The sequence below is a fragment of the Silurus meridionalis genome, chromosome 3 (assembly GCF_014805685.1).
Source record: "Silurus meridionalis isolate SWU-2019-XX chromosome 3, ASM1480568v1, whole genome shotgun sequence".
NCBI lineage: Eukaryota > Metazoa > Chordata > Actinopteri > Siluriformes > Siluridae > Silurus > Silurus meridionalis.
The window spans coordinates 19,964,413-19,992,068 of record NC_060886.1 but is presented as its reverse complement, the minus strand read 5'-3'; the positions used below and the strand labels follow the sequence as shown (position 1 = coordinate 19,992,068).

At 37.9% G+C, this 27,656-nt stretch overlaps 1 protein-coding gene across 1 annotated transcript in view; it reads left to right on the top strand.

The window, feature by feature from the left end:
- The window catches only part of LOC124382672 (bromodomain adjacent to zinc finger domain protein 2B), a 50,217-nt gene extending 24,909 nt beyond the window's left edge, over window positions 1-25,308 (top strand). The window contains 35 exon segments of the mRNA XM_046844771.1: window positions 1,130-1,270; window positions 1,680-1,945; window positions 2,761-2,958; window positions 4,221-4,709; window positions 6,074-6,578; window positions 6,707-6,985; window positions 7,082-7,136; window positions 7,732-7,840; window positions 8,651-8,752; window positions 9,397-9,607; window positions 9,907-9,999; window positions 10,372-10,433; window positions 10,648-10,713; window positions 12,213-12,278; window positions 12,635-12,679; window positions 12,894-12,926; window positions 13,798-13,863; window positions 14,183-14,323; window positions 14,756-15,010; window positions 15,464-15,687; window positions 15,910-15,984; window positions 16,095-16,326; window positions 16,494-16,556; window positions 17,209-17,353; window positions 17,574-17,770; window positions 17,773-18,222; window positions 18,308-18,530; window positions 18,613-18,765; window positions 19,033-19,193; window positions 19,283-19,551; window positions 20,522-20,657; window positions 20,848-20,994; window positions 21,265-21,554; window positions 23,939-24,082; window positions 24,481-25,308. Of these exon segments, the coding sequence (XP_046700727.1) occupies window positions 1,130-1,270; window positions 1,680-1,945; window positions 2,761-2,958; window positions 4,221-4,709; window positions 6,074-6,578; window positions 6,707-6,985; window positions 7,082-7,136; window positions 7,732-7,840; window positions 8,651-8,752; window positions 9,397-9,607; window positions 9,907-9,999; window positions 10,372-10,433; window positions 10,648-10,713; window positions 12,213-12,278; window positions 12,635-12,679; window positions 12,894-12,926; window positions 13,798-13,863; window positions 14,183-14,323; window positions 14,756-15,010; window positions 15,464-15,687; window positions 15,910-15,984; window positions 16,095-16,326; window positions 16,494-16,556; window positions 17,209-17,353; window positions 17,574-17,770; window positions 17,773-18,222; window positions 18,308-18,530; window positions 18,613-18,765; window positions 19,033-19,193; window positions 19,283-19,551; window positions 20,522-20,657; window positions 20,848-20,994; window positions 21,265-21,554; window positions 23,939-24,082; window positions 24,481-24,637 (6,248 nt within the window). The 3' untranslated portion in view covers window positions 24,638-25,308.
- The last annotated feature ends 2,348 nt before the right edge of the window (window positions 25,309-27,656 follow it).

Genomic DNA, 27,656 nt, shown 5'->3' with positions numbered 1-27,656 from the left:
AAAAGCACTTCTTTCTGAATATAATATAGCTTGATAAATCTACATAGTGACCCATTGTTTTTATAACTGCACTTATAATCTACTCTTTGTCCTTTACATTCTGCTGTAATAAATATATTCAGGATGTTAAAAAAACAAAATATAATAATATATATATTATAATAATTTTTATTTTTAATTTTTGTTTCATTATTAATAATTAATTTTTTTTAATTTCCTAATATCCTGAATGTGGTGAAAATGAAACGTTTGCACTCAGCTGCATATATAACATTCAGCATTTTAACATAGTCTAATTAGTCAGTAGTTTAGCATATTATTTAAATTTTTCTACATCAAGCATAAATAACCCAGGTTACAAATTTTACTTGGTGTTTTAGTTCTTACCCAGTTAGTAATAGAAGTATGATATATTTCCTCTTCACTCTTAAACCATTTTACATGTCAGCTGCAACCGCATAATTGTATACCAAAAAAACCAAAACATTGTCAACAGTGTTTGACGATGGTTATATCTTGTTTTCTTACCCATCCATATTTCTTCTGTTAACGTGTAGATGCGGCATATGGTCCACATACATCAACTTTACTATATTTTCCATCAGGCCAGAGAGGTGTGTTCAGGGCTTGACATTTATAGCAGGCTAACTTGCTGGGGTCAAGGCAATTCTTTGACCTCACCTTGCAGGCAAAAGTTTGACATGCTGCGATTGTTGCTGTGAAATATTGAGGTCTTGTACAATGTAAGGTTCACTCGCTTTGTTTAGAATCTGTTGAATTGAGTATTGTTATGCTTTAACTGTAATGGAAATTTGAGGGTAATGTTTTTTGTTTATCTGCTTGCATAATGTGTGTCCCTGGATTTTATTTTATAATTCTGTTCTGAGTTGGTCTGAGTTTACTATTTGCCCTTAAGTGTATGGTTAAAGTTGTTTTCACAGCTGGGTAGCATTTTGATGGTGCTGATTGTTCTGAGATGAAAAGCTTTTTCTGTTTCACATTTACAATTCTCACTCGTAATGGCCTGCAACAAAAATAGATGGAATGTGCAGGTTGTCAGTCTAGGTTATTGCTTAGTCTGGTCACTGCATTTACTCAAATAGAATTTCTCTCCTACTAAACCATTTAGACTGGTGGCGGGCATCTGACGCACAACTTCATGGAGCTGCTGCGCTGTTCCCTCCTCTCCTGGGCCTGCCTCCTCTATTCACACCTCCATCACTGAGCCAGTCACACATTCCCAAGAAGAGCACACGGGGCTCTGCTAAAGGTAGCCTGGAGCCAAGACATTTCTGTATACATTATTTGATCCTTTTTTAAGTAAGATTTGTGAGCTTTTCTTGTGAAATTTATTGGGGACGGTGCTCTTACCAGTGAACATGCTTATAAATCCCCTACAGTCCAAGCATAATATAAAATAAATTACATTGTCACCAGTGGCAAAAGGCTTTTCAGTTGGAATATATAGAGTTTAAATTCAGGCGTCTTCTATTACTTGGTGGTTGCTGTTTCCACCCCCAAAACAGCATGCATTTCTGTAATTAAGCTAAACCTGAAGTGCTTCAACAGTTTATTACCCCCTAGCAGAATAGAGACAGTAAGAAATCTGCAGATTTATTACATAGTGAAGTAAAATTGATGCAATCCATGTGGCGTGTGTGCATTTTTTCATCATAAAGGGTTCAATGGTGCAGTCAGTGGAAAAGGCAAAGCAAAGTCTGCTTCCTCTGGAGCAAGCTCTACCTCCTCCTCACCCTCTCCAGCTTATACAACTTCTGAACAGACCAGTACTCTCAAATCAGGTCTGAAACCTCACAAGACCACCAAACCCCTCACCCTCAACCACTGCAAGACTGAACAGTCAACTACCAATCCTCCAAACTGGAGCAGGAAGCAGGTCAAGACGGATCAAGCCCAAGAGAAATCCAGCCACAAAACTAAAGAGGTATGATCATCATTTTCTACATGATCATCAATGTTTCTACAAACATTGCTCAAAACTAAATCGGTAAAACCAGGTGTGGTGTTTTTACCAGTACATGTCTTATTTTTTTAATGTAAGGAACATACAGTGGTGTGAAAGTGTTTGCCCCCTTCCTGATTTCTTTTTATTTTTTTTTTTGCATGTTTGTCACACTTTAATGTTTCAGATCATCAAACTAATTTAAATATTAGTAAAAGATAAAACAAGTGAAAACAACATGCAGTTTTTAAATGAAGGTTTTTATTATTGATGGAAAACAAAATCCAAAACTACATGGTCCTGTGTGAAACCTAATAACTTGTTGGGCCACACTTAGCAGCAACAACTGCAATCAAGAGTTTGCGATAACTTGCAACGAGTCTGTTACAGCGCTGTGGAGGGATTTTGGTCCACTCATCTATGCAGAATTGTTGTAATTCAGCCACGTTGAAGGGTTTTAAGCATGAACCGTCTTTTCCCTCAATATCTACCTTTTTCAGGACAAAACACTTTTTCACACCACTGTATATGCTGTTTGGTTATACTCAGGCCATATGTATATAAAATATTATTTTGATGTTATAGCAGTAAGGTGCTGCTTTCGATACTGTTGTGAGATCTGGTTATCATGGTCTGAAAATCTTCAAGTACTTCTATTTATGGAGAAGAACTCTGACAGGTTTGCTGGAAGCATGGTTCAGATTGATAGATGAGATACACGTGTGTATGGAAGGGGAGAAAATGAATCGTGTATGTGTTGGGACTATGATATGATATGTCACTTCTCTTTGTGACAGAAACTCTGTATGACAGTGGCAGAAATTTCCAGCAACAGTGATAGCCAATCAGCATCCAGTTCTGACAGCTCTAGTGACACACTCAGCAGTTTGGGCTCCATAGACCTGGAGAATGAAGATGATGATGATGAGGGACTGAGTGTTTGCAGCATAGACTCTGACTCTCAGAGAGGACAAAGAGGGAATAGAAAGCTTAAGGTGAGTCATCTAAACTACTAATGCGTATCGATGCATATGTTAGATACAGTGATAAATGCTTTGCTATATTGGGAAATCTGGATGGTCTTCTGTCATTAAATGTGATTCCAAACCAGACACTACAAATAAGCCACATATGTGCACAGTATATAGAAAACCACGTTGTCCATCAGTTGCTTTCTATAACCATTACCAACAGGATAATTAAAAGCACATTAAGCTTTTATTAAGTAAATAAATTCTTGTACATAAATCAGTGTCAATAGAATTTGGAAGCTGTTCTAAGATTTTGTTACAGGTCATTAACTCCCATTACTTAATGCATTAGTTAACATAAACATATCTATCAAAAGAGTAGCACACCTTATTTTTAATAAAACAATTCAAGTAACTAATTAAAAAGTGGGGAAGTAGTAGCTCAATGGATAAAATGCTAAACTTCTGATCATAAGGTTGTGAGTTCAAATCCCAGCAAAACTGAGCGGTCACTGCTGGGCCCTGCAGCAAGGCCCTCAATGGCTCAGTTACATTAATGAAATAAATGTAAGTTTATCTGGCTCAGGGTGTCTGCCAGATGCCGTAAATATATATCAACCCGTGCATTAATCCGTGTTTATCATCAGTGGCCAAGAATAAAGTACAATTTTAGTAATATACTGTAATTTACTAATTTATATGAACTTAATTTCAGTCTTGGAAATAACAGTAAACAATAGTCAAAGCAAGTGTATTTTGTTAACAAGCTTAAATCACTCAATACATGGATTAACACTTCTGGTTTATTCATTCATAATTTCATGTTTTCTGAATACTAACAAATTCAGGAAATAATGTTAGTTAAGCAATCCTGGCTGTAAAAGTAATAACTAAAATGTGAAAGGTGGCCATTTGTGGCTATTCTTATCCCATGTTTGAATAATGTACATCATTACACTACAGCCTGTGTAATCATAAAGAAAATAGATTTTAAATACAATTTATAAAAAGATGTAATGAATGGATTTCAAAAAGACCTTGTGCTTCGTACATCCAACTGATATGAGACCATGCTTTTACAAACTGTAATCCACTGTTTGTGTAAATAGAATCATTAAATAAAACAAAAACACACCTGTTCCTTAAACCAGTAGAAAAGATTAGTAAGTGACCTTTAGACAAGTCAGATCTGTTCAAGAGGTGTGCGCATGTGTGTGGGTTTGTGTTTGACAGGCAACAATTAAAATCTGGTGGATTTTGTGTGACCCTTGTCCTCTTCCTAACAGGACTCTACACAGATGGACCAAGCTACAGGTTGCTTTTCTAGTACACCAGATATGTGCTCTGTGGACCTTTCACAATGCCAGGCAGCTCCGTTACTCTTCCGAAGTTCAGAAACCAGAGAAGAGCACAACAAACACACCAGTGTCATCCAGGCGACAGGAGTAGCAGGCAGCACCAAGGCTTTCTCACCCTCTTCACAATCCATCCAAGATGCCTTGTCCAAACCTTTGTGTCTCACCGTGTCTCCCAAAACCTCCTCATTAACGTCGTCTCCTATACCTCTGTCTATATCCTCGTCTCCAAAGAATCGGGCTGTCTCTGCATCTCCAAAACCACATACTCATGCTCGCTGTCCAAAGTCATCATCTCTTTCCTCCTCTTCCAACACCTCTAACATCACCCCCTCACCCAAATCCTTGTACTTAATAAAAGCCAAGAGTTTTCCAGACGACTCCCTTCTGCACAACAGTGACCTTATTCAGCGCAAACAGGTTAGCGGCCGCCTCACTGCTATTATCTTATCACATTTCTAGTACTGGTTTTAAGATTAGAGTCAGCATATACAATTATAATAAATCAGCACATGAGAAATGATTCAGGTGACAATAGACATTAAAATTATGTATGCAAAAATGTATCAAATGTTTTTGTGGACTGTGTATTCCTCAAGGTTCTCGTGTGTAGCCTGCCATAACTGCAGGTGTTATTTATATTGTTTGGGGTTTTCAAGGCTGCACATTACAAACAGACAATGTATATGCGTGTGTCTAGGACAAATCTAGGTCTGACATGCAGGTAGGGTTTAGGTAAGATCTCTTACACAACATTTCTAGGGAAGGACATGTTACAGATGAGGGGGCAGGTGGCAAGACAACCTCAGGTATACATAAGATTTTAGAGACATTTCCAAGGTATTATTTGAATATTTATAATAATTTGGTGCAGTTATTTCTAGCCTGTTAAAGCAGAGGAGCCCCTGGGAGGAGGTCAGTTGTATACACTTATAAGCAGTGGTGCGGAATCCTGTGTCTAGATCTATCTATTTTACTATTCTGCCCCCTCTGTGCCTTCTGTGATGGTAGAAATCCACTGTAGCTGGAAGACACAATCCTTGCATTTGTGTGACCAAGCTATCATTTCATAGTAGGTCCAGGAAGTATTTTGGTTGTGTATCTCCAGCCATGGTAATTCCAGCACAGACTACTGTGTTAAAGAAATTATATAGATACTAGGCTTCCATAATGCCCAGGTTGTAGGACTGCTAGTGTCAGTTGAGTTGCCTGCTAGTTGCCGGTCAGTTATGTTTGTAAATAGTGAAATAATGATGCCAAAGTTATAAACATATAGGAATTTGACAGGATGACAAAATGAATTTTATTTAGAATTCACTGAGTGAAAACAAACAAGAAGAGTCAAATTTGCCTCCCTGCGTGGTAGGTTATTTAGATATGAACCTGTTAAGAAGGTGGTAATTATAAAACCTCCACTGAGAGTGGTGATTTGCAAACAGGTGCTTGTACTTAACAGAGTAATAGATCCATGTTGACCAAAACTCTTTTCTACATATACATACATTAAGGAATACAGAACACTCATATGCAACAATCTTGTTAGCTGGAAATTAGCTGAATTAAAATCATTAAGCATTATAAATTCTTCTATAAGCTTCTACATTTTTTCTATAATTTTAACTTATTTTGAAACACACAAACAAAAATAGAATCTCATGCCCTAATTTAACAGTATTTATTTATTTGTAGTTGTGTTTTGCTATTAACTTTTATGAAAAAAATACAATTTCAAGCGCTTGTTCTGTTAATATATCTGTTATGTACTATATTGTTTGTCCCCACAGGCAAAGGAACATCAAGAAGCAAATAAATCCCTGAAGAAAAGTGTGTCATCGTCCTCCTCGCTATCACCTCAGAGTAGTCCTAAGCTCAAATCCCCAAATCTTCAACACTCCAACCTGTTTCTCACCTCCACCCTGCTGAAAAGCTCTCTACATCATAATGGAGTTGTTCTGAGTACTGTGCAGGATGCTCCCCTGGCACTTATTACCAAACCTCGCTCTGACAGCTCTAAAACCCCAGATAAGCCTTTACTAGCATCCACTAGTCCCTGCTTTAATACCCCCATCAACTTGAGCACTGGAGCCAGACAGTCTTGCTCTGGGCCTCCTACCTCGGACCAAGCCTCCACACAGCGAGTGTCCCACAGGGTAAACACAGGGTCTCCTCATCAGGGGAAAATGTTTGGGGAAATGGAGTCTGACATTCCCAGCAGCAAAGACTCTGATGATTCTGGGGAATATGAGGATGATGATGACGACGACGAAGATTTAAGTGACAGTCTGTCAGGTTAGTATATGTAAAATGCTTCACATTTGTGTGTAGAATTGTGTATCTGTTTTGTTTGTAATCCGCTAATAATATTGATTAGATCTGTCATGCGATAATGATTCTTCACTTACTTTCATTCTGTGTAGGCTCTGGCAGTAACCTGGACACTGACTCCGATAATGATGAAGATGATATTAAAGATGATGAAATGGATAGTGACACAGAGAGTCACACAGAGAGCACGCCACTTAAACTTCCAAAAAGTCCAACCTCTTTGACAGATTGTTCTTCTGGCAAGATCGGCAGCTCTAGTTCACTTAACCTGCAAATGCATGACCCTGCTAAGATTTTACAAACTATGAACAATTCGTGGGGTCTGACATATCACAACACCCCCCGCACCTCATGTGTGACCACGCCCCCAGGTAATAAAATGCAATAAAATACAAGAAAAAGAGATTACTTGGACAATATTTGTTTGCAAGTTTATGAGCACTCATTACTCTATCATTCACTTTCAGCGAAGAGAAGAAGAGTGACAGATGAGCAAGCAGTGTGCAGGCCTCTCGAACATGGGTAACAGATTAAAAATAAATAAACACAAAAATGCTGTAATTCATTCAAGAATTACATTTGACCAAAATAATGTACACAAAGAAGGTTAAATAATCAAAAAGGTGTGTGCGAGTTAGAGAAACTGGAAAGCCTGGCTGAAGATAAGACAAATGGGGAAGAGATATAGTCTCTGCCCATGCTCCATTTACGTCAGGTTTAGACTTGCTTGACTAAAGCCATGGCACCTGTCCAGAGGAGAAAAGAAGAAAGCACCACTGTTTCCTGCTTCTGTCCTTCCTCCACCCATCCATCCATGCGTCCTCCCATAGTTGGAGTCTGTTGGCACTCAGACAGTGACTACAGGTCTCTGGAGTGTTCCAGTGTGTGACTCACAGCTGGCCAAGCCTGCTGCACCTCATTTAAATAACTGGTCTGAGTTGTGCCAGGTTTCTGTAGCAAGTGAACCTGACACCTTCACCAAGACAGGCAGGTAGAACAACACCGGATGATTGTGATTACTTAGTCAGCGTGTAAGGATGTGCGAGTATTGTAACTATTGTACAGAGCTGTACTTGAGGAAGTATTGTACAGAGCTGAACCAATCAATATTTCCTAGGTGGAAAAGAGAGACCCGCATCAGGAATATCTGTGGCCGTGTGCAAGGAGAAGTGGTCTACTATGCTCCATGTGGCAAAAAGTTCAAACAGTACCCAGATGTTATGAAGGTAAGAGCTAGTTGTGCTGAGGAAGGATTTGTTTAAAGTTTCTGTCATGATAACAATAGCTGCAAGGCCCAATTACAATAACAGCACATCTTATACCACAGCAGCCTATTCACATTTATATTTAATATGGCCGATTCTCTGGAAGATAAGCTAGTTTCTGAGGGAGGTGGTAGCTCAGTGGTTAAGGCATTAGACTTTGGATCGGTTCAATCCCACCAACACTGAGCTGCCACTGCCCGGCCCTTAGTCAAGGCCCTTAACCCTCCCCTGCTCAGTTGTAAGTCGCTCTGGATAAGGGCATCAGCCATATGCCATAAATGTAAATGTATCAGTTGTTATAAGGGCTATAAAGTCATTCTCTCATCTTCCTTCTTTTTTTACTTTCTCTTTATGATAAGATAAAGACCTTTTCATGAAGCCTCTTCCACATCAGAAAACATACTGACAATTACAAGCACTGATACCAGGGACTCCTTCCATAAATAAGTCTTGTCATATCACTGATTATGTTTTGTTTTGTAAAAAAAAAAAAAAAGCATCTTTTGTACAAGTCTCTCAGTTAGCTTTTACAATAGAAATAACATTAGAATGAGTGCATTAATATTAATTTGTGATTTAAATTACAGCTGACATTATTGCCAGAGCTCTTAGAATAGACAGCACCTTATGGTTAATTAAATCTGGAATAACCTAATCATTTTGTTTATAAATTTGTATATTTGTGTATATACTAGGATATATTGTTTGAATTGTCTCCAAGTGAGGTACTTTAAGCCTTTTCCTTATCTGTCTCTCACTTGTGATTTGTAGTACTTATCAAGAAATGGAATAAGTGAGATCACACGTGACCATTTTAGCTTCAGTGCTAAAATCAGGGTTGGCAACTTCTATGAAGCTCGAGAAGGACCTGAGGTGATTTAATGTTCATTTTATAATCATTGTCTGTTATTTTCAGTTTGAATTGTTAATGAGGAATATTTGTTAGTTTGACTGCATTGGGAAACTTTTTGGTGTAATCTTGTAAATGGAAACACGTTTACAATTTTGACAGTTAAAAGTGAATTGTGCAACATTTTAAAGACAGTCAAACAGCATAACAGAACAGGAAGCACTGTTTTCTGTAATAATATGATACAACCACAACTGAACAGGCCACTAAAAGGTCAGGTTTTTCCTCACATATAACAGCGTTTATTAACACAATAATAACACCAGTGTTTCCAATTCCTGCGCTAGAATTAGCTACAAGTTCGTACTCAAAAACCATCTGACAGTTGAGTTGATGTGATTGGGGAAAATTGAGACACAAATTCTGCGCAATCTGGAATACAGGAAATGGGAGGATTCTTTACAAGATGCTTGATGTGTTCCATTTATTGTTATTGTTGATAAGGTGATAATGTTTACATTTCAAATATCTGTTAGACTAGTTTTTTTATGTATGTATATACCCAATCATTAAATACAAAAGGAGTGGTTCTGAAAACAATCGTTTTTATAATAAACTCTGATGAATGATTTGTATTATGGATCATTTATGTCCTGCTGATTTCCAGGGTTTGCAGTGGTGTTTGTTGAAAGAAGATGAGATTGATACCTGTATCTTGGCAATGGAGACACATAAAGGTCGTCCTAAGAGTCTGGAGCACCAGCGTACTAATGATCCCTTTCATTCCTACCAAAGGAAAAGGAGAGCAGCTAGTGTGAGCGAGAGTGATGTTGCTAATGCTGCATTGCTTAAACTACAGCGAAAACTGGAGGCACAGGGTAGGATTTTACCTGTAGTTGCCTTCTGGATCCTGAATGACAGTCTGCTCATGTTTGAGCTTTTTAACATATTAAAATAAGGCTGTTTATTATTTATCTGTAATGATTTTGAGATAGACAAAAACATCTACAATAATTTGTAAAATAAAGATTTAAGATATATCGTTAAAACATATATCGTTAAGCCTATTGGGCAAAAACAGTATGATTCTTGTATTTATTACTACTTATGCTATTTGGATATTATGTTGATCAAAGAGCAAATGCTCACTTTCTGCTTTCTGTTTTTTCTGGGTCAGAGATTGCACGGCAGGCTGCTCAGATGAAGATGATGCGAAAGCTGGAAAAAAGGGCTCTTGCACAAGCTGCAAAAGAGGCCAAAAGACAAAAAGGTAAAGGCACTTTGCACACTGCCACGCATGGATGATTTTCCTATTGACAGGTCCATTAAACAAGTAATTTAAAAATTATTCAGTTTATACAGTTTGTTTGATTATAAAACCTGTGTGTCTGCTTAGTTATTAGTGGTCAGATCCATTTAATCTTTGATGAGTCAGACGTCACTGTACACAACACTCCTTTCTAGGTTCAAATTTAAACTTTCTGCATTCTCACACATTTCACGGTCACTGTGACTTACTCTCTCACTATGGCAATGTGTGATTTAACTAACCCTTCATGTCAAAATAAATCTCTAACATACAAAGGTTAATCACAGCCGTTGCACAGGAATTTAGGGCTAAAAACGTGTTGTGTGATTTCAGCTCTGCTGGCAGCACAGGAAAAACGCAAGCAGAAAGAGCAGCTGAAGATTCTAAAGCAACAGGTAGAGAAGCGTCATTCATACTTCTTTCCCCTTCATACTGTACACAACCAACACCTCTCAGGAAAAGCGCCACATTTCCACTTCTCCTGCTTTTGTGTGTCTTGTCAGTGTTTCAGAGTTAGACACAGTAGAGGCTTAAATAATTTCAATATTAGCTAGCTGAACATGTTCTCGTTTTTGCTCTCATTTATTTTTCATGTCCACTCCCTAACAGGAGAAGGTTAGGAGACTTGAACAAATTCGTGTCGAGAAAGAGCTTCGAGCTCAGCAGATACTCGAGGTAAAAAAGATACACACATGAGCTATGAATCCGATCAGAACTGTAATGGCATTTCACAACACAAATCATAGGAGAAGCATTTTAAATATAAACACAGAAACAGAAATAACTAGTGTTTAAGTGTTTCATTGTCATAGTGTTTTTTATTAGACCAAAATCACCTAAGTAAGCTGAGTGAAAATGAACAAGCTTAAAATTTGGTCTGCATTTTTTTGTTTTTCCAAATTGTGAAGGTGCCACATTTGATAAGCGACATTTAACAGCCAGCTGTCAAGCATGCAATTACATTTTAGTGTCTGTTGTGCCTCTCATTATACCTCTTGAAGTGTTTTATCAGAGTGACTGGCTTTTGACCTGGAGTATGTTTGTCATTTTACTCATAAAATTCTGCGTAAATGCTGATTTCACGATCCTCAACCACACAAAACAAAAACAAAAAACTCAAGCACAATGCTCAAACTACATAAATATCCTTGCTAGTTGTGAAATTTAATGCAAATACATGCAGATGGTTGGTTTGAAAGAGGCAGATATAGAGGACAGAGTGATATGGAGATGGATGTTCTGCTGTGGTGACTCGCAATGGGAGCAAAGTTGTGGTGAAATATGTTTCGATATTTTTTAGATGCTGGGTTGTACTTATTGTTTTTATAATTAACTAATCTGGTGACTTTTTAATAATCTTGAGATTATCTCTGTTTCAATCACAAAAAGATTTAAATGACACGAGGAATTTCACATATGAAACTAAATGTATTCAAAAGATTTAGCTGAAGTATGTTCATCTTGCTCACTGTGTTGATGTACATGTAGACAAAAATTGAACATGCAAAACTTTTTCAAAAAGCCTTTTCCAAACATGAAATTGCTCAACTCTTATTATTACATTTACTACCACTTTGACAGAAAGGTTGCTGCAACATCAAAGAGATTTTAGAAAACATTATATAATCTGCGATACATGTTATCAAGCAATAGCCAAACACAAGGTACTGTCATTAATGTTCATCACTACATCCTGCTTTAAATAAACTGGCTATTATATCACCATTCAAATGTTTTCGCTGCTTATGGTCTAAGACTCCTGATGCCTAGGTCAGTTCACTGAAAAAACAGTCTCAATTGTATATTGTGTAGTATCCAAAAAGTTGAGGCTGTGCCTCTTTCATAATGCAGTTCTTTATGGTTAGTTGTTCTAGAACAAGTGAGATGTATGAGAAAAGGTGGATGTGATAAATATTTGATAAAATCAGATTTTTTTTGTTTTGTTGTGAATCGTGTTTGTTGGCTTCCTTGTAGCTTATTATTAAATAGTTTTAAATACTAATATTGTATCATAGTTGGTCTAAGGGGTCCGGTACTCTCATAAAAGTTTACAAAAACACTACCACCTGTATGATTAAATGTGCTCTAAAATAAACAGTGAGCACTGATGTCAGACGAGCACATTATTTTAGCTATTTAGTATGACGATTAAAACTCCTGATTCTGTTTTCCAGGCAAAAAAGAAAAAGAAGGAGGAGGCCATAAATGCAAAAACATTAGAAGCTGAGAAAAGAATGAAGGTGATTTTATAGTGTGCTCTTTGTGTTCTTTGTACTTGTGTGTTTGTGTATGTGGGAAACTCAGTACTTGTGTAGCTTCAGATATATTTCTCTGATATGACAAGCAGGCTGTTCTAAATTAATAACAACACAGACTGAGGCTCTCTGTTTGAGTAACTCCCGTCTTTCCACTTCGTTACACTTGCGCACGCACGCACACATTCTGAAGCTGCCACGCTCAGCCAACCAAGTTAACAAATATTTTTTTTCAAAACGGGTTTTATATATTTAATTAAAACCTGAATGATTCTACCTTCGTTTTGTCTTTGAACCTCTTCTTCATACCCGTGTGTGTTGTTTTTATTGTCTTTGTTTAGGAAAAGGAACTGCGCAGGCAACAAGCATTCATTCTTAAGCAACAGGTATGCAGTAACAGGTCTTTCAGCTTGTGTCTGCTAAAAAGGGTAGCTTTAAACATTGTGTTTTTTCCCTTGGATATCTTCCATGTTTCAGTGCTCATTCTTTTAACGTTCTTGTGGTATTTTGGGGTACCGCCCACTTTGGGAACTGCTCACAAAGGTGGTTAAATGTCTTTTTGTCTCTCTCTCTTAATTCTTTGCCAACTCTTTCTGGCAGGAATTGGAGAGACATAGACTAGAAATGGTATGGGTATGTTTACTTTTGTACATCTCCCACTCCGTTGTGACTTATTTGTGATGTGGTTGCCCATTGTAATGCGTAAGCAGGCTGCTGTCATGCCTACATTTTCTTTGCATGGCTCTCATTATGTTATACACAGTACATTTTCTGGCTGTGCCAGGGAGAGAGAAATAGTGTATATACTCTTGCAGAATCACCAAGACTTATTATTGGCAAGACAATGATTTTTGTAAGAAATTTGTAGCAAAATAATGTTTATCCAAATGTGATAGGTACTGTATGTATGGCTTTTTCTAAAACTTCTGTTGGTTGCCACTTTCAAATCATTCAGGTTAAAAAAAAAAAAAATTCATTTTGCTTTAACCAGCTTATGAAATCATACAGCACCGACAAGTTTCACATATTCATCTACTATCAAATCAGATTAATGTTTGACTTGATGCATTTCGTTAAACAACTGGGAGAAGAACACAGTACTTATTGTGAAGGATTCTCCCACATCTCCCTCCCTTGATCAGCTGGCTGTGCTTTAAAGGGACAGCATGTAGAAACCTTCAGTTTTTAATGAATAACCCTTGTCTGAACCAAGGACATTCAAGTGGCAGATTTCAAAGATCTGATCCATACTGGCTTTGCATATTTGCTTAATATATGCTAGCAATACTACCTCCATACACTGCACCGTATGTCTAGCATCCACCTGTACATGTTGTCTTTTTTTTTTTTTTTTTTTTTTTACACAATTTAGTTTTCTGTGCTTGAGCTAATCTCATTTGCCTTTCATTTTCATTTATGTTTTTGTCCCTATTGATAAGGTCATGTGTTACATTTACCTTCATGCCTGTGGTTCGGTGTAAATGGTGTGTTTATGGTGTTGTAGGAGCGGGAGAGACGAAAGCAACACACAATGCTGCTAAAAGTCATGGAGGCCCGGAAAAGAGCAGAGGTGTGTCAGGAATTGCACAGTGATTGCTGTTTTTGTTCCTAAAGCAACATACATTTGTTCAGTGATGTAGGAAATGAGAAGCAGCTCTTTTCTTTTCTTTCAGTTCAAGTATCTGCAAAGATAACATACAATTAACCCTTGAGCTACACCTTTACCTTATAACTGTCTGTCATTCAGCCAGTCTCTCACTCTGTCTCTCATTTCTAAAGTGTATGAACTGAGAAATGTGTAAATGCATTTCTTGTGTAATTCCCAGCAGGTTGCATATTAATTAATGAGTTCTGGCAACAAAACACTCACTTGTGCATTCTGGCTTCAGGAACGAGAGCGTCTAAAGCAGGAAAAGCGAGATGAGAAGCGTCTGAACAAAGTGCGCAAATTGGAGCTCAGGCGGTTGGAGCTAGAGATAGTTAAAGAGCTGAATAAGCCCAATGAAGACCTCTGTCTGCCAGATCATAAGGTACTTGTGCCACAAGTGTTCTCCACTTCACGGTTGTAAACAAATGTGAAATTGCAAATCTTGCATTTTGTAAAAAATCATTATAGTTGTCTTATACCTTGTCCGTCTGTTTCTTGCATATTTACCTTTTGATTACTCGTTCAAATCCTTTATTACTTTGCCCACTTCATATCCAGTAATATCCATATGGATTTGTGGGATATAGATGACCACATTACCATCTAGTGGCCACAGAACATATTACACCTCAGTAGATGACCTCTACATAAGATAATTAAATCTGGCAATGTTGCTAATTTACTTTACTGAGGGAAAAGTTGCCAGTGCTGAGCAAACTGTGTATTAGTAGAATGCCACAAATATTGTGGGTGATGCTGAGTAAGTCATTATAACTTAAAATGATCAACTTTTTCCACTTATCATCTCTTGTAGGCTCTGCCTGAGCTATCACGGTTACCAGGTCTTTTGTTGCCGGATAGCTGTTTTGGGGACTGCCTGATGGTGATGCAGTTTATGCGCTCTTTTGGGAAGGTGCTCCATTTGGACCAAAGCACTAAGCTTCACACCCTTCACATGCTACAGTCAGGACTCCTCAACGTGAGCCCCAGTGTAGCTCAGCTACAGGATCTACTCATTGGCTTGCTCTCTGCTGCAGTGTGTGATCCAGGCTTTCCACCAGGATCAATGGTGAGGGACACGAGCACACACAAAAGCCTTTAATTTAAAGACCTGGTTCTGATTTCTCCTTACAATGCTACTCCCAAACAATTGCACTACACCAACTGTGCTAAAATAAATTTTATTCTGTGTGATCATATTGGAACCAGCACTTTGTAGAAGAGGAGTTTTGAAGTAATGTAGTTGGGTGTAAATAGAAATTGGTGTGAGTGAGATCTTGCTGTTACACCTGTGGAACAGAACAGTGAAAACCAAGTGTGTAATTTGCAGTATGCCAGTGCATAAGGATATAATTACATGTTTTTGTTTTTGTTATGTTGTTATTATATTTAATTAGTTGAAACATATGTGGCATGTTTTCCATTTAATAATATGCATTAGCTGTGCCTCGTAAGACACTATTCCTCAATATAAACTTTATTCTGTATACTTTGATCTCTTTTTTTGTATGTTGTATAATAGGCTAAAACTGCTCTTGGTGAGCATGTGTCCAGTGTGGAGATAAACCGGGAGAACATGTCTGAGATTTTGCAGATCTACATGGCTGCTCACTGCAGTCAGACAGAGCTCTCTCCGTTGGTAGAGAGTTTGAAGACAAAAGGCTTCCAGGCACACACCCCCACACAGAAAGCCTCCATGTTGGCGTTCTTGGTCAACGAGTTGGCCAGTAGCAGGAGTGTGGTCGCGTAAGCACTTTAAGATCTTATACTTAAACTCTCTCTCTCTCTCTCTCTCTCTCTCTCTCTCCCCCTCCCTCTCTCTCTCTCTCTCTCTCTCTCCCTCTTTCCCCATATATATATATATATATATATATATATATATATATATATATATATATATATATATATATATATATATATCTCGTGTGTATGTGTGTGTAATTACTGTGATTTTCTTCTGGTTGGCAGGGAAATTGACAAAAGTATTGACCATATGACAAACCTACGTAGAGAAAAATGTGTCATTGAGAGTAGCCTTCGCAAGTAAGTACACAGGAATAATCTTAATCTCTCTGATTAATTGAAGATATAGATTCGTTGTAAAATGATTGTCAGCTCACATGCAAGTCACTAAGACAACATTTTGTATGCAGACTGAGAAGCAGCTATGCAACGCGTACTGAGAAGCGTGATAGCAGTGTAGCAGGTGAAGAGAGCCAGGCTTTGGGAACACCTTCCACTGGTCACAAACGCAAGAAAAAAGCTGGAGGCATTGAGGAAGATGATGATGAGGATGATGACAGTAATGATCAAGGAGAGGATGATGAGGAGGATGAAGAAGATGGAGGGAAGAAACGCAAGAAAACTGAGACATGTGAGGAAGAGGTATGTATGAGTATTATAGGCAAGCAGATCTGAAAGTAGATGGAGAGTCAAAAAAACTGGCAGCTAAACAAAGATTTCTTCACAAATAGTTGTGGTAATCTCGTTTTTTGTAAATTTAGACTGATTTCTGTTTTATATGAATTGTATTTAATTTTTTTTCCCCCCAGGAGGATGAGGATCAAACAGCCAGTTTGGAAGAGCTGGAGAAGCAGATAGAGAAATTAACAAAGGTAAATGGATATAAACAATTAAGTATTATACTAGAATTTTCCATTTCCTGTGCAGCATGACTGTGCAATGCTAGTCCCCGAAAACACTCCATTGTCTGGTAAAATGTAAGGCGAGTCAAGTCAAGACCAGACAAGTTTTTTCTATAGCGCTTTTCACAATGGACATTGTTTTAAAGCAGCTTTACAGAATGTTCATGTTTAACGTTATTTCTGAATGAGCGGCGCCAATAAAGTCAAGTGACTGCACTATATTACCAAGCAGTCAACTCTCATCAATGTGCTTGAACATGCCATGTATCCGTTTTGCAGATTTTGATGGATGTTTGTTGCTTAACACCCACATCATGTAGCGCCAATATGGTACACAGACTGTGACCCTCCTGACAGTGCTAAACATTTTAATAGGTTCCATGTCGCCACAACTGTAAATTGTATCGTAAGTTAATTGGTTATTGAACATGTGATGTCACCAATTTATGTGCCAATCAACTTCACCCATTGTGCTGAGTGTTTCGACGTGTCACATGCCCTTGTCGGTAAAGAGTCTGTTGATTTGCCTTATAACTGACACTATTATTATTATTTTTCATATAAGGGTTATACGGTGATTAAAAACATACACTGAATTCTAATTACATCCCTTGCCCTTTAGCAACAGCTTCTGATTCGTCGTAAGCTCTTTGAGTCTTCACACTCTCTGCAGTCGATGATGCTAGGTCAGGATCGCTATAAAAGGCGCTACTGGGCCCTTCCTCATTGCGGAGGCGTGTTTGTTGAGAGTACAGCAAGTAGAGATGGTAAGAACATTTATAAATTTCACTGTGAATATGACTTTCTCTAAAACCCAAACTGGTAATTAACACATGGATATTTAATATAAAAAAAAAAATACTAGTAATATAAAATAATATAGCATACAACGGCATAAGTTCCACTAATGGCAATCGTTAGTGTAATCGCTATCACAAATCCATATGTGTGAAGTGATATAATGAGTGGGGTTTTGCCCTTTTTCAGAGCCGCAAGAGCCTGAGAGGCTGCAGAGTGCTCAGTGGATTTCAGTGAAAGAGGAACTCGCAGAGGTACCAACTAAGGAACCTTGTGACAGCCCACAGGCAAAACTTGAAAACTCTCTTCAGGATCTAAAGCAAGAAAATAGCTCTTTAATCTGTTCCTGCAAAAACCAAGTTCATTTTCCAAGCTCAGCAAATTGCTAGAGGTCGCAAAGAAGTCCTGCACTGATGCCCAAGGCGTAATTTCTACTGCTCCCCACTTACTTACAAACACTTCAACAATGTTACCCAACACCATTTCTACTAACTTAAACCAAGAAATTAAATCTAAGGACAGCACTCTTCCACTAGGCTCTGCCCACAATGCCAACCAGCAATATTACCTACATGGTGACCAACTTTATAAGACTTTGTCAGAGAAACATGCTCACTGGTTCAGTCTGCTGCCACGTTCACCGTGTGATGAGTTTTCTATGACAGCCAGTTCTACAAATCCATCATCCTGCAGTGGCAAAGCCTCAACACCTGCCACGGAGAACAGCACGACCCAGTCCACCTCTGCTTTTTCTTCCACCAACAGCCAGAACATCAACTGTTCTGTCAGCCCCTCTGCTACTGCAACAGTCACTAACTTTTTAATAGAAGGACTTCAGGTATGTAACAGCAACAAATGAAAAAAGAAGCAAGATAAGAACTAAGAGACTGGCATTTAAAAGTGTGTTTCTATTTTATTTGCAGATGAAGCACATGGGGTTGCCATTCTCCCTCTGGCCAACTGAAATGATTAGTCCAAATATGACCTTCAATGGCATGTACTTGTCACCAAAACCTGGGAACCCTGACCTTACCCCCAGTGTTTCCACCAATAAAAGTGAGTCCCCAGTACCATTGTGTGAGAAATCACCTGCATTAGAAATGGCTAAAAGTCAGGACCTTCCCGCCCCACAACCTATTCCACAAGGTAGGACAGTATTAATGACTGAAGAAGATTTGACTTTTGTGTTTTGGACGCTGTCTGAAAGTACTGTATGCGTATGTTGTAGAGATGCTCACCGGGTGGTGGAAAGTGTCCAGCTCCGAGTTAAACCATGTAGCAAATGCTTGTCACCCTCGTGGGATCAGAGAGAGAGTCCTACAGAAACAAATCCAAAAACACATGGAGTACCTCACTCAAGTCTGTGCAAAGAACAAAGATGGTAACCCTTATAGCTCAATAACAATCAAAAATGCACATGTGTATTAAGAATACAAGAAATGTTGAATCATATTTTAATAATATTTTTAGAATTTGAAAATGTCTAACAGTAATTTGCTGTCTTGCCATTCAGTTGGTCTGGCTAATGTAATTATTCTGTTTTCAGGGATTCTTTAACTGATTTCCTAACTAAACATTTTACAGCTTATATGATTTTTTTCCTTTCCATCTTTATGAAATGTATGAATGTATTTCTGTATGTGTACAGCTGCAGTGATTAATGTATGTGAGCTGGAGCAGAGCCAGGTGTGTGAGGAGACTGTGCAGAGATGGTGTGTTGAGGAGCATGCCATGGACATGGATATTGCTGTTCTGCAACAGGTGGAGGAGCTAGAGCGCAGGGTCACCTCTTCCAGTCTACAAGTAAAAGTAAATGTCTAGTTGCTGCTTTTTCCAATTCTTTAAATAGACTATGGGGTGGATGGGTATATTTCCTTTTTTTTCTTTCTGTTATTTAGGGCTGGATGCCCACAGAGCCACAGTCTGAGAGGGAAGACCTGCTTTATTATGAGCACAAGGCAGTGGTCCAAAATGAAAGCACAGACATTGTGCGACATGCCAATAACCCACTGGACATAGCAGTGGCACATTTATTCGAGCTGGAGCGAAACATCGAAAGAAGGTACCTGAAGAGTCCCTTAAGCAGCACCATCCAGATTACTGTGGATAACCGGGGTGCGGTTAGCATACCAGCTCCTGCAACAGCAACTAGTTCTGAATGTGATGGGTAGGTCATCTAGTGTCTTTGTTGTCTCCCATCATTGTATTTATTTGACCGTGTACTTGCTCTCTCTCTTTTTCTTTCTCTTTCTTTTTCCAGTAAGATCCTTCCACTTATGTTGGCTGGTTTTCTTTCTTTCGTCTGGCACGTCGCCTTCTCTCCTCTCACTACTTTGTGTACACTATTTGTATATGGCTTACGGTTGCAATGCGAATGGCTTGTTGATTATATTTGCGTGCATCACAGTGGTATATTGGAAACTTCATTGGTCGCATCCATCCACAGCTTGCCATAAACAAATTCCTTCATTCTCTGCAAATCAGGCACCAGATTTTTGATGAAGAAACACTATTTTTGTGCATTTTAGCAAAAACAAACTATTCAGAGCAAGACATATTCAATGGAATTAACAAATTCAATTTGTGATTCATGACATTCTGTCTTCAAAAGAGCACCACACATATACTAAAGTCGATCATTTTATAACGTTTATGTGGGTTACAAATGTGAGGTCTTATGAATGGTCTTTAGAAAGTCAAATAAACCTTTTCTGTAAAATGCACAGTTCTTTGCCATTGTTCTTTAAGACATAGCCCAGTTTTTCAGGTACATTATCATGACAATTAAATGATGCAGATGATATTTCTTTAGTGGCATTGTAACTAGTAACCAGTCATTTTTGGCAATATTTTAATGAGCTTTCAACCTATAAACAGAAATGGACTATATGCAGTTGAATTGAAGGCAGGGGTAGAAATGATATGCTAGTGATGATAAATTTTGTGGGTACTAAATAACAGACTATATAATCAGAAATTGATATTTTGTTAAGGGGCACAGTACATTGATTGATGATTTGATGATGATTTGACATTGAGTGATTTGTACTGTTTTCTCTGTATTTCACTTGCATTAATATGGGTGTGGATGTTCTCTGTACCTTGTGAGTGATAAATTCCTTACATTTATCACACAGAGGTGTAGAAGACGTGGCTCCAGGGATGAAGCTGTGGAGGAAAGCACTGAGCGAAGTGCGTAGTGGTGCCCAGCTTTCACTCTGCCTGCAGAAGTTACAGCGTTCTATTGCATGGGAAAGATCTATCATGAAAGTGGTGAGGAAGATACATACACACTGGCTCAATAATAAATAATCTTCATTTATTCCAATTGGCTATTCCTCCTATCTATACAAAAGATAGGAGCAATTATGGCAGTCATAATAAGGATTTATAAAAGGCAGAAGGAGCGGTGCTTTGTTCCCTGATGATGCTGAGTGTCAGTGCTGTGTTGTGTTGCTGTCAGTACTGCCAGTTATGCCAGAAGGGGGACAATGACGAGCTGCTGCTGTTGTGTGATGGCTGTGATAAAGGATGCCACACGTACTGCCATAATCCCAAAATCACTACCATCCCTGAGGGAGATTGGTTCTGCCCTGCCTGCATAGCCAAGGTTAGGGAAGCTGTACTTTGAGTTAAAATAAAACAATATACAAAACGGAAATTCACACATATTAACCTAATCGTTAATATGATGCATGACCAGGGTGTTCAACTTGCACGCAGTGTAACAGAAACTATTCATTGCTGAAGCACTACCCTCATGTTTTCATCAATGCAGTAATTTTTGAAATTCAAAAGACATATGCACTATGCATGCAATAATTTTTTTAACTTTATATAATGCTTTGTGTTCCTTCTTCTCATGCTTTTTTCTTTACAGGCGAATGACTCACCTCAGAAGAGTAAGAAACAGTCTAGTCGAAACAGTGGAGGGGGTGAAAAACTGTCAGGAGCCAAACGCAGCAAGAAAGCCTGTGTGACAGGAGAGGGCTCTGAGAATGACACAGGCAGCAGCAGTGCCAGTAGCACACCCAAGAAAGTAGGAAAGGAAGCAAGAAAGAGAAAATTAGAGGACAACCTTTCCACCAGCACCTCTAAGCAGGAGAGTGCAACACAACTTAAAAATCCTCAAACCACTCGAGACAACAGTAAAGACCTGGAGCTCTGCAGGTATCAGGCACTTCATTTAAAGTGAACACATATGGGAAATATCTGTTGTGTATGTATCCTAATGTATAATTATGTCTGTCAAAATGAACGCGTTGGCACAGGTTTTATTAACGCGCGATTAATGCATCCATTTCTGTTTTACTATTTTAATAAAAAATATAAATACATTTAAAAGAGGCAAAATTAAAACCCTCAATGGAACATACATTTTTCCCCGACACCCTCTCTTGACTCGTATATAAAAAAAAATAAACAGTATAAAACTCCTTTGCTAAATATTATTTTTAATCACTAAACATTTGTTTTACTGTTGCACCAAGTCTCAAATCAAGCACCAAAATCTGCATGATGCACACATCCGGCAATTAAAACCGTCCGTGAGGAAACATGGAAAAAGTTCAATTTGGTGTGCTTATGATTTGTCATTTAAAACACCATAATTACTTAAAATTTACTTGCCAGAAATTGCTAAAACATTTACAATAATATTTTGTGTTCATGCTCTATGTTGAGTATGGTTTTACTAATAATAAACATACATTTGCATAGATTGTGTCCATCCCCATGTTGATAAGAGTATTCAAAACCTGAAAAGCAATTATTTAAGGTACATTTAAAACGTATAAGAATGTGGAATTAAGTTAACTCATGACAATCATGAGATTAATCGCGATTAAATATTTTAATCAATTAACAGCCCTAATATATAATGTATGTTCGTAGAAACATTTATTAAAAACAAAATACTGAAACATGTACATAAGATTTCATACAAGTACCTTCAGCAGCGGTTACAGCCTCAAGTCTTTTGGGTATGACCCAATAAGCTTTGCACATCTGGATTGGGGATTTTCCAATATTATCTTGGCAAATCCTCTCAAGCTGCGTCAGGTTGGAGAGGGACTGTTGGTGGAAAGTCATTTCCAGGTCTCTCCAAGTCAGTTTTCTGGCTGGGCCACTCTAGGACATTCACAGTTTTGTCTGTAAGCCACTCCTGTGTTGTCTTGGCTGTGTGTGTAGGGTCTTTGTCATGTTGGAATGTAAAATTTCGGCCGTTGGTAAAAGGATTTTATTTGAAGATATCTCTGTACTTTGCTCCACTTAGCTTTGCCTCAACCCTGATGAGCCTTTCAGTCCGTGCTGCTAAAAAACACCCCCACAGCATGATTCTGCCACCACCATGCTTTATTGCTAGGATGGTATTGGGCAGGTGATGAGCGTTTCTGATTTCCTAACAGTTAAATCTGGTTTCATCAGAACAACAAATCTTTTTCCACACAGTCTAAGAGTCCTTAGCTTCGGGTGGCCTTCATGGGTGGGCCTTCATGGGGTTTGCACTGAAGAGAGGCTTCCGTCTTGCCACTCTGCCATACAGCCCAGATCAGTGGAGGGATGTAGTGGTTGTTGTTGTTCTGGATTTTTGTCCTATCTCTACACAGGATCTCTGGAGCTTATTGCTCAGTTTGGCTGGGCGACTAGCTCATGGAAGTCCTGATTGTGCCAAATTTTTTTAATTTTGAGAATTTCGGAGGCCACTGTTCTCCTGGGGAATCTTCTGTGCAGCAGCAATTTTCTGTAGAGTTCCCAGAAACCTGGCTCTGAGCTCTGCAAGCAGTTTCTTTGACCTCATGGTCCGTTTTTGCTCTGATATGCATTGTTAACTGTGAGGCCTTTGATCATGCCCATTAAATTAATTTACCACAGGTGGACAAGGTGTAGAAGCTTCTCACCAACAATCAAGTGAAAGGGGAGGCCCTGAGCTAAATTTCAAGTGTTGCAAAGGGTCTGAATACTTATGTACATGTTATATTAAAATTTTTTCATACTTTTGAAGAATTCTGTTTTCTATTTGGCATAATAATAATAATAATCTTTATTTTATATAGCGCCATTAAAAGTAGCATCTTATTGCACTTTTTTTTAAGCATAGAAGAAAAAATAATTAAAAAAAGAACAATAAATAATAGTACTAATAATACAACTAATAAGAAAAGACCAGAAAATGACCAGATCTAAAGCATGTCCCTTGGTATATACATCTACCAGCTGCTTCAAATCAAAACAGTCCAATAGATACAGAAAGACCTTGTAGTGTCAAACTATAGTGTTCTCAGAGTCTGTCTGTCTGTCTATCTATCCATACATAATCGCATTATACACTATTTTCAGTATATTGCAGACTATTTTGCAGCCTGATACTACCATAATTTTTCCCCTCATTTGTGTATGTGTGTATGAGTATGGCACTTAGACCTGCAGACATTATTTTAATTGTTCTGTATAAATTAAAATGTACTTATTGGATAATTGAGCATCTAGTTATCTTGGTTTGATTTTATTTATTTGTTAGTCTTAAAGTCCATGTGTGCCTTTTTACTTTGCAGATTGCTTTTGACAGAGCTGCAAACTCATCAGGACGCCTGGCCATTTATGAATCCTGTCAATCCCAAATCAGTCCCTGGATACCGCAAAGTCATCAAGAAACCGATGGACTTCTCCACCATTCGGGAGAAACTTTCCAACAGCCAGTATGTATCTCTGCCCAAACAACAGCTTTACTGAATGTGAAAAGTATGTGTGGTGGCCTGGGGAAGTTTTCACATCATATTAATTTTAAGTTTGAATGTAATAGTTATTGGCTCTTTACTAAACAAGGCATTTGTATGACAGATGTTTGTTGGACAGGCTTTTGTAGGACACCTTTTTTTTTTTTTTTTTTTTTTTGCTGTTTGATAGATTTCAAGAACTGTAACATCCACTGGGCCACCATTCAGATAAAACTTTTAGGGAGGTTACTCACTTACTGGTATTTTTGTCTTTTTTGTTACTAAAATAAGGCTGGTAGGGAGGCACATGCTATACACTGGACCCATTTTTGAGGATTCTAAATAATCTGTTTTAATTACATATGTGTGTTCATTTCCAGGTACCTGAATTTGGAGACATTTATCATTGATGTTAACTTGGTTTTTGAGAACTGTGAAAAGTTCAATGAGGATAACTCTGAAATTGGACGGGCAGGACACAGTATGAGGAGATTTTTTCAGCGAAGATGGACTGAGCTCTTGAAACAAATATACTAGACCTGGCTGAAATCCTGGAATAGAATCGACTACTGCTGCTTTAAATTTGTAAACAAAGCAAGCCTTCTTTTTTTTTTTTTTTCTTTTTCTTTTTTCCCCTTAATGTATCAGTTACCCACTCACTTCAGTGGTTTTCTTCATAAGCCAAAAATGCAAGCAGTTCAACAAGTCCTCCTGTTGATGTAGTGTGGTGTAACAGTAATCCAGAATGTTTCTGATCATTTGGGGTGTCTGTTCAAGTGCAATACAAATTCTGTTTATTTACAGAACTTTTATTATTTACAGCTCGGACTGACAAAAAAAAAAAAAAAACCACTCTGTAAATTATACTTGATGTTTCTTTTTTTAATATAAACTTTGCTATTATAGTGAATGTATTGTATTTATTTTTTTGGTTATATTTATAATTAAGTTGGTATTCTTTTTCTATGAAAAGGAAGAACATTTTAAAAATGCATTAAAGCATTTTTGCTGAAATATATTATGAAATATATATTTAAAATTGTTTACACTGTTAGGTGCTTTAATGGTACCAGGAAACACATCACAGTATTGCTGTAAAACTGAATTAGCAAAAAAATAATGTTTTGACCATTGAAGAACAGAGACTATTAGATGTCTGTGTACATAGTGTCTACATGTCTAACAGTATGTGTGTGATATTTTGCAAACATGTTTCTTGCCATTTTTTTCCTGTCTTTTAGAAGAGTAAAAAAAAAAAAATCACAAAGAAGGAAAAGAGGTCATGCTTCAAAATGCCAAAAATACACGGTAGTATAAATGATGTAGGAAGAATGGAAAACTAGCATAGGACATAGTGTTGAGGTATAATATTGGGCTGTGGGGGTGTCAAATACGGTTGAACTATAGGGTTGACGTTTAAAGCATGAACCATAGAGTTAAAGTGTAGTATTAAGGCATATCATGACGTTAAAGTGTAAAATGTGATTTGCAGCAAAGCAATGAGTTTTATATTTAGTTCAAGTATTGCACAATGTTCATACATACGATGTAGCACTTTTAATAATATACATTCTTACTAAGCAGCTTTATAGAAATCCAGGTAGAGATCTAGTAGCTCCAGGTGTACAGAAAGCAGTAGCATTGGAAGATTGTGAGAACACATTTCGAAGAAACCAATTAATAGAGAATCCATGTGATGATATTGACTGCAGCAGCAATGTGTTCCAAGCATAGCAGGTGTTTGGCAAGTGAATGGGTATCCGAGTGAGGATAGGCAAATCAAAACCACAGAGATTTCTCAGATGAACACACAAGACAAAAGGCTGATTATAGCATCAAGACCATTCTATTGTCACTGCAAGTGGGAACTCTGCCAGACCAAGAGATGACAACATAAATAAAAGATAGCACCTGAACATTAGTCTCACAAATACTAGGACTCTGTGCAACATCAGCATCCTACAAGGCCACTATCAACAAACCTGATGATTACCGGAGAGAGGTGGGGCAACAGTATCCGTGTCAGTTTTACTGCAAAAACTTTGTTCAGTAATGCCCAGATTTGCATTTCTATTTAAAATTAAAGTCTCAACGTTGATGTTTTATTTTTATTTTCTTTTTTTTTTTTTTTTATATAACATGCAAAAAGGCTTTATTTACTTCCTGGAAAAGCTCTTACAAAAGAACTAATAAAGACTGCATCCTGGATGAACTTATTCTTTCTGCATTCTGTAGTGACGTGCATTATTCCTACCTTGTTTCCAGGATAGCTGTTGGACCCACTGTATCTTAAAAAACGTAAATAAAGCGGTTACCGAAGATAAATGGATAAATCAATTTCATTCATTCATCTTCAGTAAGCACTTCATCCTGGTCAGTGTCATGTGGAACTGGAGGATCCAGAGCCTATGACTGTAACCATGTATACAAGGTGGGAAAACACTCTGGATATGAGGCCATTGCACCATGTGTATATACACACACAGTCTTAGTTATACCAGGAAAATTAGTCCTCTGCCTGCATGTTTTTGCTAAATAGAAAGGAAGATGATAACCTAGAATAAACCCAAACAGCCTTTAAAAGAACATAGAAAACTCCACAAAGACAATAATTGGAATTGTCACAGGAACTGTGGACTTGTATAATTGGATAAATACAATTTTAGGTTCATAATCACTGCTACAGAGTGTTTCAGTGGCTGTTTAGCTCCTGGGTTTTCTATTGTGCTGAAAAATAATTTACATTTTCGACTGTCTTCTACACAAACACAGTAATATGTCATGAGGCAAAACTGCTTTGACAGATCAACAAATCCAACGACAGGAAACTCCTTGGACCAGTTCCTTCCCAATCATTTACCTTCACTGTTTTATCTGCATTTATTCCATAGGAAAATACAGATTAATAATCTGAGCTTCAATCACCATGATTCATTCAATGACACACCTAAAACTAAAATCTGTTAATTAAGCATCATCCAACACTAATTAAGGTTGAAGTCTGCCATCTTGTAATTTTGGAGGGTTTTAGGCCTAAGAAGTATTCCAATGGAAAAACTTTGTAAAATGTTTCTTGCATTATCTGAATGTTTTTTTTAAGTTGCAGTGAAAATCTTTTAGGAAATCGATTTAGAGGGAAAAGTGATCTGCACAATCAATACCAAGCACAGAGTTAAAGTGTGGGGTTACAGTGTATCACTTACCCTCAGCAAGTGAAGTTGGAGTAGTGGTAAAGCATTTGACAGAAGTGTAGAATTGATTTTGAATTTTCTCTTCACTGGATCTAAGGGGTTTAATCCAAACCTGTTCTAGCATGATAATGCCCTTGCACAGACTGTATGCCAAGCCTTAACCAGTGCCTGACATTACTAATGCTCTGGTGTCTGTATGTAGTGGGAAAGCCTTTCATAGCAGGAAATGGAAGATGAACTCCATATTAATGCCCACAGATTTGAAATGGGTGTTCAACAAGCATAAGCATAAAAGGGGTGCTAAATCAAATGTGCTGGAATGAGGCATGATGGTGAAGCATGAAAGGCAGAATGAACAGTTACTT